The sequence below is a fragment of the Corapipo altera genome, unplaced genomic scaffold (genome assembly GCF_003945725.1).
Source record: "Corapipo altera isolate COAL_440 unplaced genomic scaffold, ASM394572v1 63, whole genome shotgun sequence".
Classification (NCBI taxonomy): Eukaryota; Metazoa; Chordata; class Aves; order Passeriformes; family Pipridae; genus Corapipo; species Corapipo altera.
Window position 1 is genome coordinate 4376162 of NW_020884928.1, and position 13830 is coordinate 4389991.

General features: G+C 38.1%; 1 protein-coding gene across 2 annotated transcripts in view; it reads left to right on the forward strand.

Annotated features, from left to right (window-relative positions):
• CUBN (cubilin) overlaps positions 1-13269 on the forward strand; it is a 142063-nt gene extending 128794 nt beyond the window's left edge. For both annotated transcript variants that reach the window (XM_027658655.1, XM_027658656.1), the window contains exons 60-67: positions 6349-6554; positions 7383-7545; positions 7983-8191; positions 8865-9012; positions 9130-9311; positions 10380-10545; positions 12309-12544; positions 12940-13269. In XM_027658655.1, coding sequence (XP_027514456.1) covers positions 6349-6554; positions 7383-7545; positions 7983-8191; positions 8865-9012; positions 9130-9311; positions 10380-10545; positions 12309-12544; positions 12940-13047 — 1418 coding nt within the window. In that variant the 3' untranslated portion in view covers positions 13048-13269. The remainder of the gene's footprint in view (positions 1-6348; positions 6555-7382; positions 7546-7982; positions 8192-8864; positions 9013-9129; positions 9312-10379; positions 10546-12308; positions 12545-12939) is intronic.
• The last annotated feature ends 561 nt before the right edge of the window (positions 13270-13830 follow it).

Genomic DNA, 13830 nt, shown 5'->3' on the forward strand with positions numbered 1-13830 from the left:
ATGTCATCCCTTGTTTGCACTACCTTGGGGCTTACGAGCTCAGGGGCCACAATTCCTCTGCACTAGGCAGAGGAATCTGCTGTCACAAAAAGATTATGATTTAAACATGAGACAAGAAAAACCAGATGGTTATAGACAGGCACGAAGAATAGGGTGGCAACACTGAGAAGACTAGTGTTGGCTCTAGGGCAGGAGAAATGTCTCCAAAACCTTTGGCAACCATTAGGCTGTTGGAATGTTAAGTCCTGAAACACTCCATCCTTTGCATTGTCCTAAATTTGCTCAGTTTTTCCCTCAAGGATCTCTCCATTCTTTTTATTGAAATGAGCATTTCTATGGAATGAATATTAATCATTTTGCATAAGGAAAATAATCATAAGCAAGTAGACTTTAGAAAAAAAATAGTTGGAAATATAAATCTTTCCTGATATACCAGAAAAATGCATTAATAGGTAATTTACATAAATAATCTAGTATACGTATAATAGAATTAGATTATAATTGATATGGTTTTTTTCCTGATCAGATGACTGTAGCTTACTTGCTAAATCACCCAGAGGGATCTGCCTTCCTTTATTTTATTTTCTGTGTATTGAATTACTTACTTCCTGTTTGGAATACAATACACCAAGTGCTGTCACAAACACGTTTATTGTTATCCTCTCCCCTAATGAAATTAAAGTTTACTTTTTAAAAAGTTGGTCCAGTAGAATTTTCACAGCATTTTAATACTATTTTATATTGTCAGCAAAAAAAAAAAATTCTTAATTTAGTTCTACATGCTCTTCTGCCCTGCAGACTGAAACCATGGCTCACTCTACCTTCGGTTTCGAGGTGCAGATTTTTGGCAGTGTTCAGGATGCACAGTTGCTGCAGATTCTTTCTGAGTTGTTCAGAATTGCTGAAAAAAAAAATCTGAATGTGCAATATAAAGTGTAAAATATTGGTTTGGTTATTCTGCTGCATAAATAGGGTTAGGTGCCCTTTTGTGAGTAATTTCTAAATTCTCACACCATCAGCAGTAGTTCATTGCACTGATTGATGTAAATAAGGTTGGCACCTGCACTGACAACAGCAGTTATGGCCTGTGGGAAAGCTGCATCCTTCAAACTTTTCTTCCTCCAACAAAAAAAAAATCTTAGAAGAATGTGTCCTTGACTGTGGCATGTGAATGCTGTTGCATTTTCTCATGCAGCAGTGACTGGCAGAGATTTCACAGCCCACTAGGACTGATTTCCAGGGGCGTATGTTAAGGTATCCAACCTGAACTTGGAACCTGATGCTGCAGAGGGTTTAGCTGAGAAGCAAATTGTCTGAATCTCACAGGTCTTCTGGTAGAAATTTCTTTGGGCTTTTGGTTCACACAATTTTTGCCAAATATATTACACATTTCATTACATTGTCATGGATGAACTATGATTAGTTTAATCTATTAAAATAATGAATAAATTGTGGCTAATAATATCTTTTCTTGATCTTATTATAGTCCATGAAAATAAAAACATCTGTGACAAGCTCAGAATATATGTTCCTAAGTCACAGTTCCTGGACTGTTTCTAAATGTATTTGGGGGCTCAAATATAAAAATATGCATCAGCTTGAAATCTGACTAAATTTAGAAAGCATTTGCAGTGTTGAAACAGATCTCTTTGGTATCTTGGAAAAGAATACAAGTGTTGAGCTAAGGGATAGTCTACAAATGCCTCTCAGAAATGTCAGTCATTTAATTGGAGAGTCACAGAATGGTTCAGGTTGGAAGGGACCACATTGGGTCACATGGTCCAACCTCACTGCTCAGACAGGGTCATCTTAGAACTCATTGCACAGGATTGCATCCATATGGTTCTTGAATATCTCCAGTGAAGGATTTCTTCTTCCAAAGCAAAATAAATATAAGGGGGTCTTGCATGCTCAATTTGGACAGACAAGAGAGGCAGACATTCAAAAAAGATATTTCTGACTGATCTGAAAAAATTAGGTGAAAACTTATTTTCAGACAGAATTACATATCTTTTTAGTGACTAAATGGTTGGAAGCTGATGGGATATTCAGATTAATGGCACATCACACAACTGTGAGTAAACTCTCTAATGGCATGATTGTCTTAGCTTGACTGAAATCCATGACTTCTTCAGCTGAAAATCTGTCCTCTGGTGCATATGAAAAAGAGGCAAGGAGACAATTCTGATTCACATCACAAGAGAGCTGCAAAGGCCTGGGCACTGTGATGCCAAATATGGACTCTAATGCAGTATTAGTAAGTGCTAAAATGAGGCAAGACTGCATATCTGCCTCTGGTCTCCCAGACAAGCATCAAGGAGATGGATAGGACAGTACATAGACTACAGTTATGCAGGCTTAGCACAGAGCATGTCTGGACCGTTATATTTGGTATCAGCCCAAAAAAACTTAAGAATATGAACTTCATCTGACTGCATTTGCAAAATCCTGCTAAAGCAGGATACTGGGGCTTTGCAGTCCTAAATGTCACTGCTGGTACCATTTCCAGGCCATCAAACCAGTCAGAAAACCTTTCTACATAAAGGCTGGTCTATAGACTAAAAAGGGGCCTGTGCTTTCAGAGATCTCCTGAAAAGTTTCAGGCTTTGTGGTCAGGACTGGCACTTCTGCCAGGGCCCTGCAGCCACACAAAGTTGGTGCAGCAATTACCAAACATGGGAACAGCTCAGCTCAGCTTGCAAAGGTTTAGCAACCTTTAGTATCAGCCTGGAGACAAAGTAGAACAGTACAATTCCTCTATCCAGCCCTGTCCTTCTGAGCCTTACTGTTTGAAGCCATGATCCAACCAATCTACAAGATAATTATTGCTGCCATAATTAATCCAGCCACTCCTCTTCACTGGAAATAAGACCCATCAGGAAAGAAGCATTAGTCTTGACTGAGTTAATCTTTGGGTATTCTGTTCTTTAGTTCAGATCAGAAAGGAGTCTTGAGTTTCCAGGGATGCTTCTAGGTAAAACCAAATGAGATTCAAAATTCTGGGAGAGGATTTTCCTTACTGTTCAAACAGAACTAGAACAGTTCTTTGAACTTTGTTGCCTTCTAGTACCTATTTGGGGTGCTCACTTGTTAAGAAGGGAAGGGCAGCAAAATTACTTTGTTATGTTTTGAAATTTCAGTGGTTTCAAACTATTCAGTAAGCTCCCTTACACTGCACCCATACCTGTATAAATGAACCTTACCCCTGGCTGTGCTTCAAAGGCAGGCAGCTTCAAAGATTTATCTTCTTTTTCATTTCATATCTAGAGGGTATAACTCTTAACAGAGAAACATGTGCTTGGTCTCTGCTGTAATTATTTTTATTTGCCATAAGGAACATTCAATACCTTCTTTTCTGAATGGTCCTTCAGCCTTTTAGTTTCATTAATGCTTCCCTCCAAAAGCAATTAGTGATGACAGTGTGTGCCCCAGTTCTTCTGATAATTTGTGTTCTCTGGCAAGCTGTTTATGAGGAAGACAAGATTGCCATCTGATTTATGATGACCTTATGATTTTTATTTTAAATAAGAAACCAGAAACTGAAACAAACAGTCAGCCATATAGCTGGTCCATCTGCTGGCATACAAACTGTTCTACAAGGTACATTTCTCATAATTTTAATCAAGTTTAGCTTTTAATATCTAAGAGTCTATTCTACAAATTACCAAACTTCTCAGGCCCAGATTTTGCATAAATTTTAGCTACATTTTTTTTCTGGCTGTGTTAGCCAGTGATGAATATCTTTCCATTAAAGATGGCTACTCTTCGGCTTTCTATTCAGAAGTGGTGCTGATTTTTAAAACATTGTGTTGTGTCCTGGCTAAAATGCAGTGCAGTACTGTTTCTCTTAGCACAAGTTCCCTTCTGTTAAGCAGTTGGTTCTTATTTACTTGTGGGTGTTCCCTTGATCTGTACTGCTTCACTATTGTGTAACTTCTAGTGGTTGCAATCAGATGTAACATTGATCAGTACTGAAAAGCACCAAGATGGATAGATTTTTCAACAAGGGCTGCTCTTTATTTGCCCTGATGCCAGGCTACTTGATATCTGGTCTGCTTTCAGTCTAGGTGTATTTATGATGTACTGTCCTGTAAGCATCTGACTCTACCGCAGCTAAGCAGGGCAGGCATTGTGAAAGCTAATGATGAAACCTCATCTTTATTAACTATAAACCACACTTTTAGTAATTTATCTGCCCTTAGAAGCTATTACTGGCTATACTATACTAGCTAGAATTAATTTTCTGATAATGGGAATTTGGCCTGCTTCTCTCTCTGTCAGGTCCATTTCATATGCTGTACACACAAAGCTTACTCACATCTGTATTTTTTGTCATCTGAGCTGACTTTGTAGCTGCACAGCTAGCAGTGAAGTTCACCATTGCAAAGGTCCATTTGATATTCAAAGAAAGTACAATTCAGTAGAACTGAGAGCCTTCCTGTTGTGTGGCTCTGTGGCAATTCCCTGACTCCTGTTGCCATGGTCTGACTGGCATCTCTGCAATGATCTTAATATCTAAGAGTTAGCAATTCTAACTTTAAAAAAGGTGAAGGGGAGCTTTGTAAGTGTCTGACCCATATATCAGTCTGGACTCAGTATTGCAGGGCTGGATAGCTAGATTATGATCTATGACTGACGTCTATATGCTTAATGTTATGTTTAGTTGACGATGTTCAAAATGCTGAGCAGGAAATGGCTCCAACAAGATTGTTTCAGGGAGACTGAGTAAATCATGCAGAAGGGTGAACAAAGAAAAAAATACGGTGAAACTGCACTCTTAGGGCTCAGGCACCCTCCTGTCTGACATTTTCCTCCTTCCTAGACTATTTGTAAGAAAGTGATTTATTGCTCACATTTCCCCTGCTGTTGTTCTCGCCTTCTGCAGTGGCACTGGAATGAACGCTAACACTTTTCCTAGTTTCCAACTTCATTAACTGCCTGAAAAACTGGACTATAATCTACTAATTCGTGGCTTTTTCACTTGGTAATAAGTCTCTTCTGATCATTTTTAGCTCTAGCAAAAGCAGAATTCACATGTTATTAAGATTTTGGGGTTAAGCAAACTTCTTTGCAGGGTGGGGTTTTTCCGGCTTTGGTTAGTAGAGCAGGATGACATTTAGCCTTAGTCACTCTGGTTTAACCATTACAGTCTCCAAGACAGGGCTCTCTCCAGCACTGGGTTACTGATGCAATCCTGATCCTTGGATGCTGATTTTTCCCCAGAGTGATCTTTTGTAATACTGTAGTTCAAGTAAGGCACAGTTTTATATGTCTGGAAATGTAACAGCATGTCAAGGTTAAGTCACTGAATGTGCCAGACAAGCATATTTTACATATGCAGATGAAATTCTGAAACTCTGCTCATGTTGCTCAGCCACAGCTGTAGCTTCATTTATTATGGAATGCTTGTAAATGGATTTGCTGTGGGAGACAACAGGCTGCTTGCAGGTACTGCCTCGCTCTGTGAAGTTTACAAAAACTATCGGACCCAAAACCAAGTGTATAAACCAGGGGACCCCATAGAGACTGGGGAAGGAAGAAAATAGATTGATAACATTTACTAGCCCAGTCCTGTCTGTAGAAATCAAACTTAAAAAAAAAACAAAACTTCAGTAGTCTGTATTTTTTGCTTGTTTGTAATTCGATGCAATAAAGAGGTTCTGATCTCCTAATAACTGCTTTTCTCCAAAGTTAAGTTCTTTCAATGTTACTGACATTATAGGGCTTGAATTTTCACAGCACGTAAGTCCAGAATTTAGCCCAATCTGTGGGATTCAAATGAGAAGCAGCCTGTGTTTCAGAGGGCTTGTAAGTTCCCACCAAGCAAAATGCTTCCAGAAGTCCCTTTTAGCTAGATTCATGAATATGAGTCCGAGTCCCAGCGTCAGGCTGCCAAATTCAATCCCCCTAGGACGCCATTGTATTGCCAAAACAAGAAAATACCACATTTTCAAAGCCAACAACCCAGTGCCCCCTACTGACCAAATATTCTCACTGGCTGGCAAGAATCCCGTCCAAAGGCCTTCGGACCACTGCTCTTTTGTTTCATTTCTGTCCTTTGTCTTCCTACAGTCCCTTTTAAAAACCTCTTGCTACATTTTCAAAATAGATACTGTTTTTATACTTAACAGAAGACATGAGCCTTTCTTAATTCACTCCATGAAATCTAATTGTGATTCATATCTCTCTGTGTTGAAAGTCTTTTCATCACTGAGATAATCCTTGCAAGACAGGACAGTAAAAAGAACTGTAGCATAGAAAAAAAAAAGCTGCTGGCTTGACATTAAAGAGTTGAAGATTAAATAAATGCCAGTAATGGCTTTTAAAAAGCTTCTCTGTCTTCAACAGGACCTCAGAATGGCTGTGGTGGTTACTTGACAGCTTCAGCTTATACCTTTGGCCCCCCGGTCTCCAATGTGACCAGAAGATATGAGAAAAATCTGGACTGTGTGTGGACCATAAGCGCACCTGTAAACAAACTGATCAACCTCACCTTCACTTCATTTGTGCTTGAAGCACGGACTGCTCAGATTTGCCGATATGATTATGTCAAAGTAAGACATCTGTGTATTTTAAAAAGAAAATACCAGTGGGATACACTCCATTATCTTCTCCACGAGGCTAACTTAATTAATAGAAAATGGTCTTAAGGAGAAATTAAATTGCTTAACATAATTAATTTTTTTCATTGGGTTGGATTACTACTCCAGATGTCATTCTGCCTTTTTGGAAACCAATAAGAGTTTTAACATTGTTATGGGGACATGCTTCTTAGGCTGCCCATATAAATTGGTATTTATTTCACAGAAAACAAAATTCAAATACTTTTAAAGTAAACTTGCATATTCATTATCATATGCTTGAAAGATCTTGAATTCATAAAATTTTGGATATGCAAGTCTTGGTGCTCACTGCTTACCTGTGGAAGCTATTTTCTTGGAGATGAGCATACAAAACATCAGATAGCAGAATGCTGCTAAACAATTTCCACCAAGGAGTGTTACAGATCCCTGAACATTAGACATTCTCAATGAAACTAGGAATTCATTATACATTTTGATGAATAAAATCAACCTTCCCACTGAAAAGCACTTTGAGTTCACATATAATAAAGAAATCAGACTGCCAAATTAAAATATAATAGTTTTTTTGATAGATTTGCTGAGACAGAACCAGAATGTTCCATAATGAGATTTACTGTCCAACAGAATTAGTTAATATGGCAGTGAATAATTATGGTCATCAAGAACATCCTGTTAAAGCACAAGAGCACGTACTGCGCTTTCAAGTAAAAGAAAAAGGAGGGGTCATACAATTTTATTTCTCTTTATTTGTTTGTTATGCCTAAACTATTAATGGCTTATATACTCTTCTTCTTTCAGCTGTACGATGGAGATAATGAAAATGACAATTTAGTTGGCACATTCTGTGGATCTACAGTGCCAGCTCCTTTTCTCTCTACCCGTAATTCCTTGACTGTGAAATTTATCACAGACAATTCTGTGGAAAGGGAGGGTTTCAATGCTACCTATGTCACAGTGGATCGTACGTATTCATATATATGTATGCATATATATTGTTGTGATTCTTTTGTGGATATTTATATTTAAATAGTAATTCATCAAAATTTGTCATAGATATAAGGCTCAGGAAAGGGCAAAAATAGTCCATAGCACAGCATCTGTAAGCAGCTCTGCTAGACCTCAGTGCAATTCTCCTTGGTCTTGACTGATTGTAAGGTAACTGTCAGTCTGGAGTGCAAAACAGGAACGCTCACAGATTGTTAACAAATAGGCAACAAACATTTATTTGAGTTTTATGATGTACATTGGCAACATTAGCATGCGTTTTACTTTCTTTCTCCTTCTAGAGACTCAGATGTAAATACAAAAGTATATCGACCAGTGTAGTTTTCCTCACAAAATACTTTTTCCCAGTTTAAAAAGTTTTCACTCTGATGCATTTGTTACTGCTCTATGCAGGCCTGTGCGGAGGAATATATAATGCAACTTCTACATCCCTGACTGCAACATCTCCTAACTTTCCGAATGAATATCCACCATTTACTCTCTGTACTTGGGTCATTGATGCCCCTCCACAACAGCAAGTCAGGGTAGAGGTAGAGGCCTTCCACCTCCATTCCAGCCAGGACTGCTCTCAGAACTACCTAGAGCTCCAGGACTCACCAACAGTAAGAAATTTACAGGTGATATCATTCCACATTCACATTCAGCTCTCATCCCTCTTTGGAAAGAGAGGAAGGAGAAACCCAGCATTTGGTAATAGATTGATTGATGATACTGCATGAGAAGCACATCCAAAGCGTTACACACTGTGCCCCAGTTAAGGTGGGTTAACTGGTACGTAGACCTCATGGAAGCACACTGTGCACAGATTGAATTAGACCTGGGTGAGTGTTACACAGTTTTTCCCAGTTGCACCAAGTAGCAGTTCTGCCAAACTTAACACTCAGAAAATACTGCCCAACAGTGAGTTTCCATAAACTAATTTTACTTCCTTCCATGCAAGAACCATAGTAAAAATGAATAGTCATGCCAAGAAGAGTGTTTGTGAAAAACACCACAAAAAAAGCGCCCAACTGTTTATGTCTCTTATATTACATTATTCTAAAACTCCTTTCATTATTTCTCATTTTACCATGACAATACCTGTTGCATTTGATATGTTTCTCATAATAATTCAACATAAAATGTTGAAACATTATTTAGTGATTTCCACGAGAACTTTGAAATACAATTGCATAATTTGTACAGAAGGTGTTGAGAGATTTATTTACCTCAAGTTCAGGAAGTAGAAAACTGAATTATATAATTAAGTAACTTGTGACATGTATTCAATTCCAGCATGGCCAAGGGTCAGTCCATAGATTCTGTGGCACTGAAACTTTTCCAATCCCCAAATTTTATTCTTACGATCGCACTGCCATCGTGACGTTCAAGTCAGATGAATATATGATTAATAACGGAGTCAGATTTTCCTATCAAGCTACAGGTAAGCTTGAAGAAATGTCTAAAAAAATATATCTGTTATTCCCTCTGTTTATGCCATACAGTGAAAAGCAATACAGAGATCTGAAATCCTTACATGTTTCTGGTTTTCTGTCTCAAGGTTGCAGCAGAGAGTATAATCAGTCATTTGGTTACCTGAAGAGCCCTGGATGGCCTGGTCATCACCCCAATAATATGGATTGTTCTATCATTCTACGAGCTCCCCCAAATCACACAATATCTCTCTTTTTCCATGCTTTCAGTTTGGAAGACAGTATCCACTGTTCACGTGATTTCCTAGAGGTATCAAGCCAAGTATACATATTTTGTGGGCCTGTGTCAAAATGTGCTGAATTCAAAGGATATTAATAAGCTCTGATCAAGTCTGAGCTGAACTGACATAAGGGACTAATTTATTGCTACAGTTTTATGGTGAAAGGTACTGAGGTGTTATATTAAGAGATTAAACAATACCCACTATAGTAAGTCCAAAACCAATGAATAAGTAGTTTAATTACTAGCTAACTCATCTTTACCTAGCGCTTGTTGAGGTTACCCAGTTAACAGTGCAGTCTGGAATAGTTTGCATTTGATATTAACCTTCATGCATGAACAGAAAGCCACAAACATGAGTGCTTTTTTCCAGTAGTAGATTACATCTGCTTGATATTTTTTTTCCTAAAAAAGCATTTTTAATTTTCTTTAAAAAAAAAAAAAAAAGAGCTCTAGTGACAAGTGTAGGATACTTGCAAAGGTACTTTGTGTCAATAAAACGCATATCCTTCTCCTACACAATCCTCACTCCTTCACTGGTCAGATGAGAAAAATCAGATATTTGTGGCAGAATCATTATTTAGTTCTCTTTTCATTTCCTCTTTACTGTCTCAAGAAATGGATCTGAGGATCAGCATTACTGGAGCTCAGAAAAATATCAAATTAAATCTGAGCTGTGTAATACGATCTGTGTCTTAATGTGACCAGGGAAAAGAGGGTAAAGAATTAATCTTTTTATCTGGAATATTAACATTTCTTATGAAAAGTAAAACATAGGTTTGCAAAAGCACATCTTAGCTACTATTTAAGTAATTTTCTTCAGTCAGGAGACGTACCGTATCATAAAATTTAGCTGCTTGTTTCTGATGATACTTATTCTGTGCAATTACTTACAAAACTCAGACAGACCAGTTAATGGTCTTTTTTCCTTCTATACAAGAATATATAATAGTAAAAACAACAGTATTAAACTATGTAGTGACTTGAATGTATACCATAATTGTCATTTTATGTTGTGCTCGTGTCACTGAGTAATTGTACTGGTGTGTACCTGGCATAGGAATTTAACGTTGACAATGTTTTTTGTGTCCCTTGAAGGTCAGAAATGGGAGTGATGTGCAATCACCACTACTTGGCAGGTTCTGTGGAAACACTGTGCCCAGTCCCATCTTCCCCCAAAACTACATTGTCTACCTTCGTTTCAAGAGTGATTTTTCAGGGGCTCATGATGGATATGAAATTACTTGGACTTCATCATCAAGTGGTAAGGCTGTAATTACAAAGTAATTCTACATAGAAGGAAAATGCAGCAATATGGAATTCTGCTATTTTTGGACTCTGCCTCATCAACACTTTAAACCTTCCCCAGAGAACATAGTCCACCCTATTTGGTCACTGGAGAGAGGTAGTTGCTCCTCAAGACCAGCCGGGTGAGATTCATTTTATGAGATGGAGGAAATTACCTCTCTCTAATGCTGACTTTAGCAGCCTCAGAGGATGTAGTCCACTTAAGATGAAGATCAGCTTCTTTCACTGAGAGGTCAGAAAATGTCAGGAACATCTACCTTGGAATCCACAGAGTGGCAGCGGTGGTGGTGACTCAGCCTGCCTCATTATTAGTCCAGTTGTGATATGCCCTAGGATCTAGGCACTGCTAAGCCTGAAGAAGACTGAAATTTGCCCCAAGACAATAAACTAACTATAATGTGTGATGACACACTCAAAAATGTCTTATGAAATGGCAGTGAACAGCTGGGTAATAGTTTGTTCATGACACTGAGTTACTGGAGGTAGGAAAGCTCATGACCAGATGAAAAGCACTGCAGAGTAACCATAAAGTACTGAATGGCCTAATGATGAAAAGGCAGATAAAGCTCAGTGTAGGAAAGTGTCGATGAAGAATGTGGTCAAAAAAAGACAACCCTAACTTTACATACAAAAATATTGGCACTGAGTTGACTTTTAGTACTCAACAGCAAGATCTTAGGGGTAAAATAGTTTCATAAAAAGAAAAGCTGACTGCACACTAAGGGTCAAGTAGGCTGGCAGAATGATAGGAGTTGTTGTGAAAGGGAGAGAGAAGAAATAGAAAGCCACTGTATAAATCCATAGCTCATACACAAACTGAATGATGTACAAAGTTCTGGTCTTCTCCTCTTATAAAAATTAGGATTAACAAAGGGCTCAACATAAAAAATAGCTTCTGTATGAAGGATGCTGAGACTTGTTAGTCTAATTAAGAAACTACTGAGGTCTATAAAATTGAGTGGTATTGGATGATAACTAGTGATCAACTGTTCATTGACTTTTCCCATAGAAGAACTAGAAGCCATCAGATACAGCCAGGAGTCAGCAGGTTCAAAACAAACTAAACAAACCAGTTCTTGACATAGTATGCAGTTAAGCTGTGGGGCTCCTTCCCATAGCATACTACAAATTTACATCGATTCAAAAACTACCCACACAAATTCATGGAAGACATTTGATAAACACTGAATAGAAAGATTCCACCTCTGAGAGCTGTGAGCTGAAAATTCTTGGAGACTGTGAAAGCAATCTGAGGCATGACCTGCACATTCTTACTCTATAAACTTGCATTTTTCCCAGGTCATTTGCTTCTGCCCACTGTTGAAGATGGAATTTTTGTATAAATGGCCTTTAGTTTACTGAATACGACTATTTTCTCTGAGTTGTTCTCTATATTTTTCTATCAGATGAGGGTTCACTACTTTTCATGAAGAACAGTCAAAGAGAATTCATCTCTAGTTGAGTAGCTGGGAACTGAACTGACCAAGGCACTTTGGTTTTTAATATTCAGTGATGCCCATTGCATATTTTTCTCAGGCTGCTGAAGCTAGACCCTCAGTTTTGTCTCTTATTGGAATAGTGCTGTTATTCACATTAATTGTTAGAGCTCACAGTGTCTCTGTTTTTCAGTGCTACTACCAATACTGTACTAATGTACTAAATGATGTATTATTTTGTGAAATTAAGCCTTCTAGGCCAGTTAACAATGTCTGCTTCCAGGATGTGGAGGAACATTATACGGCACCACTGGCTCTTTTGCCAGTCCCAGCTACCCAGCAACTTACCCCAACAACACTGACTGTGAGTGGACCCTTGCTGTGCCCCAGGGACGAATTGTCACAGTGAACTTTGATTTCATCAGCATAGATGACCCAGGGGATTGCAGCAGCAACTATCTGATCCTCTACAACGGGCCAGATGCCAGCTACCCCCCTGCCGGGCCATACTGTGGGATGGTATGTATTGCCTTCTGTCTGTGAGCCTGTAAGGGGTTAAAAAGATTATTTATTGTTCGATATACAAGACTGTTTCCCTAATTCTGGTATGAATTCCACGTGAGTGGAAGTGAAGTCGCAAAGCATGTGAAGCACCTTAGAAGCCTTCCAATTCAGACTGTGCAGTGACATCTAGTGGGAGACATCAAGCTAGTTTGCTCCATATTTAGTTGTATTTGTGATTTAAATAGTTGCAATACCCTGAGGGAGAAATGCAGCAGCAGTATCTACCACAGACCTGAGGCCTCTTTCAATCTATGATCCAATATGTGCCTCAGTTTTAACACTCTCAGTGGCTCTTCCAAAAGATCTTCACTTTCTCTAATGCTTTTTGTTTTTCTTGTCTTGAATTTTAGGATACAAACATCGCTCCATTTACTGCTACATCTCATCAAGTCTATATAAAATTTCATGCCGAATATGTGACTTTACCATCAGGATTCCAGTTAAGCTGGGCAAGCTAGAACACTGTTTATGAGAAATACATATTACCATTCCTTGCTATACTGAAGAGACTTTAGATTATAAAGGAGGTTTGAAATCCAGTGATGACAACTGCAGCTGAAGTAAGGCCTTTTAAAAGTTACTGTAAGTGTTACTGTTATGAATTTAGGATTCTGTCAAAAAAAAAGAAAAAAGTGATCTCCTGTTGTACTGACAATAAACTATTATCTACCCAGGGAAAAGGAGTTTTTGCAATATATTTTTTATATTCTTCTACATAATTTCAAACTTTTACAATTAATGCTATAGAAAGTGAATTAGCTAGGATAAAACTTAAACATGAAATTTATAAGAGGACCGAAGATATGAAATTGTCTTTATGTTGCTCTGAAGTTATGTGGTTTTGTTCCAAGTGCCTCTGAAAATGTCAACTCAAGTTTTATTCAAATTAGATAAGATGAGAAATTCCAAAAAATGCCCCTGTCCTACAGCCTCTTACACAGATAACTGTGCTGAAGAACTTTCAGTAATATGTGCATCGGATACAAGAACCCGGCCGAATCAGCACTTGAGCATTTACTGAAGTTTAACACAGCAAGGACGTGATGTGGTTCTAAATCTTATAACCACATTAGGAAGTAATGTCAGGATCAGAGCCCTATGTTCAATATATACAAATGTCTGTAATTATACTTATTGGGTTACATTTTCAGGCTTCTAAATCTATTTTACAACTGAATATGAAAAACTTCTGAGTCTTTACCAACTATGTCACCTTTTTAGTCAACTTTTAGGCAACTTCC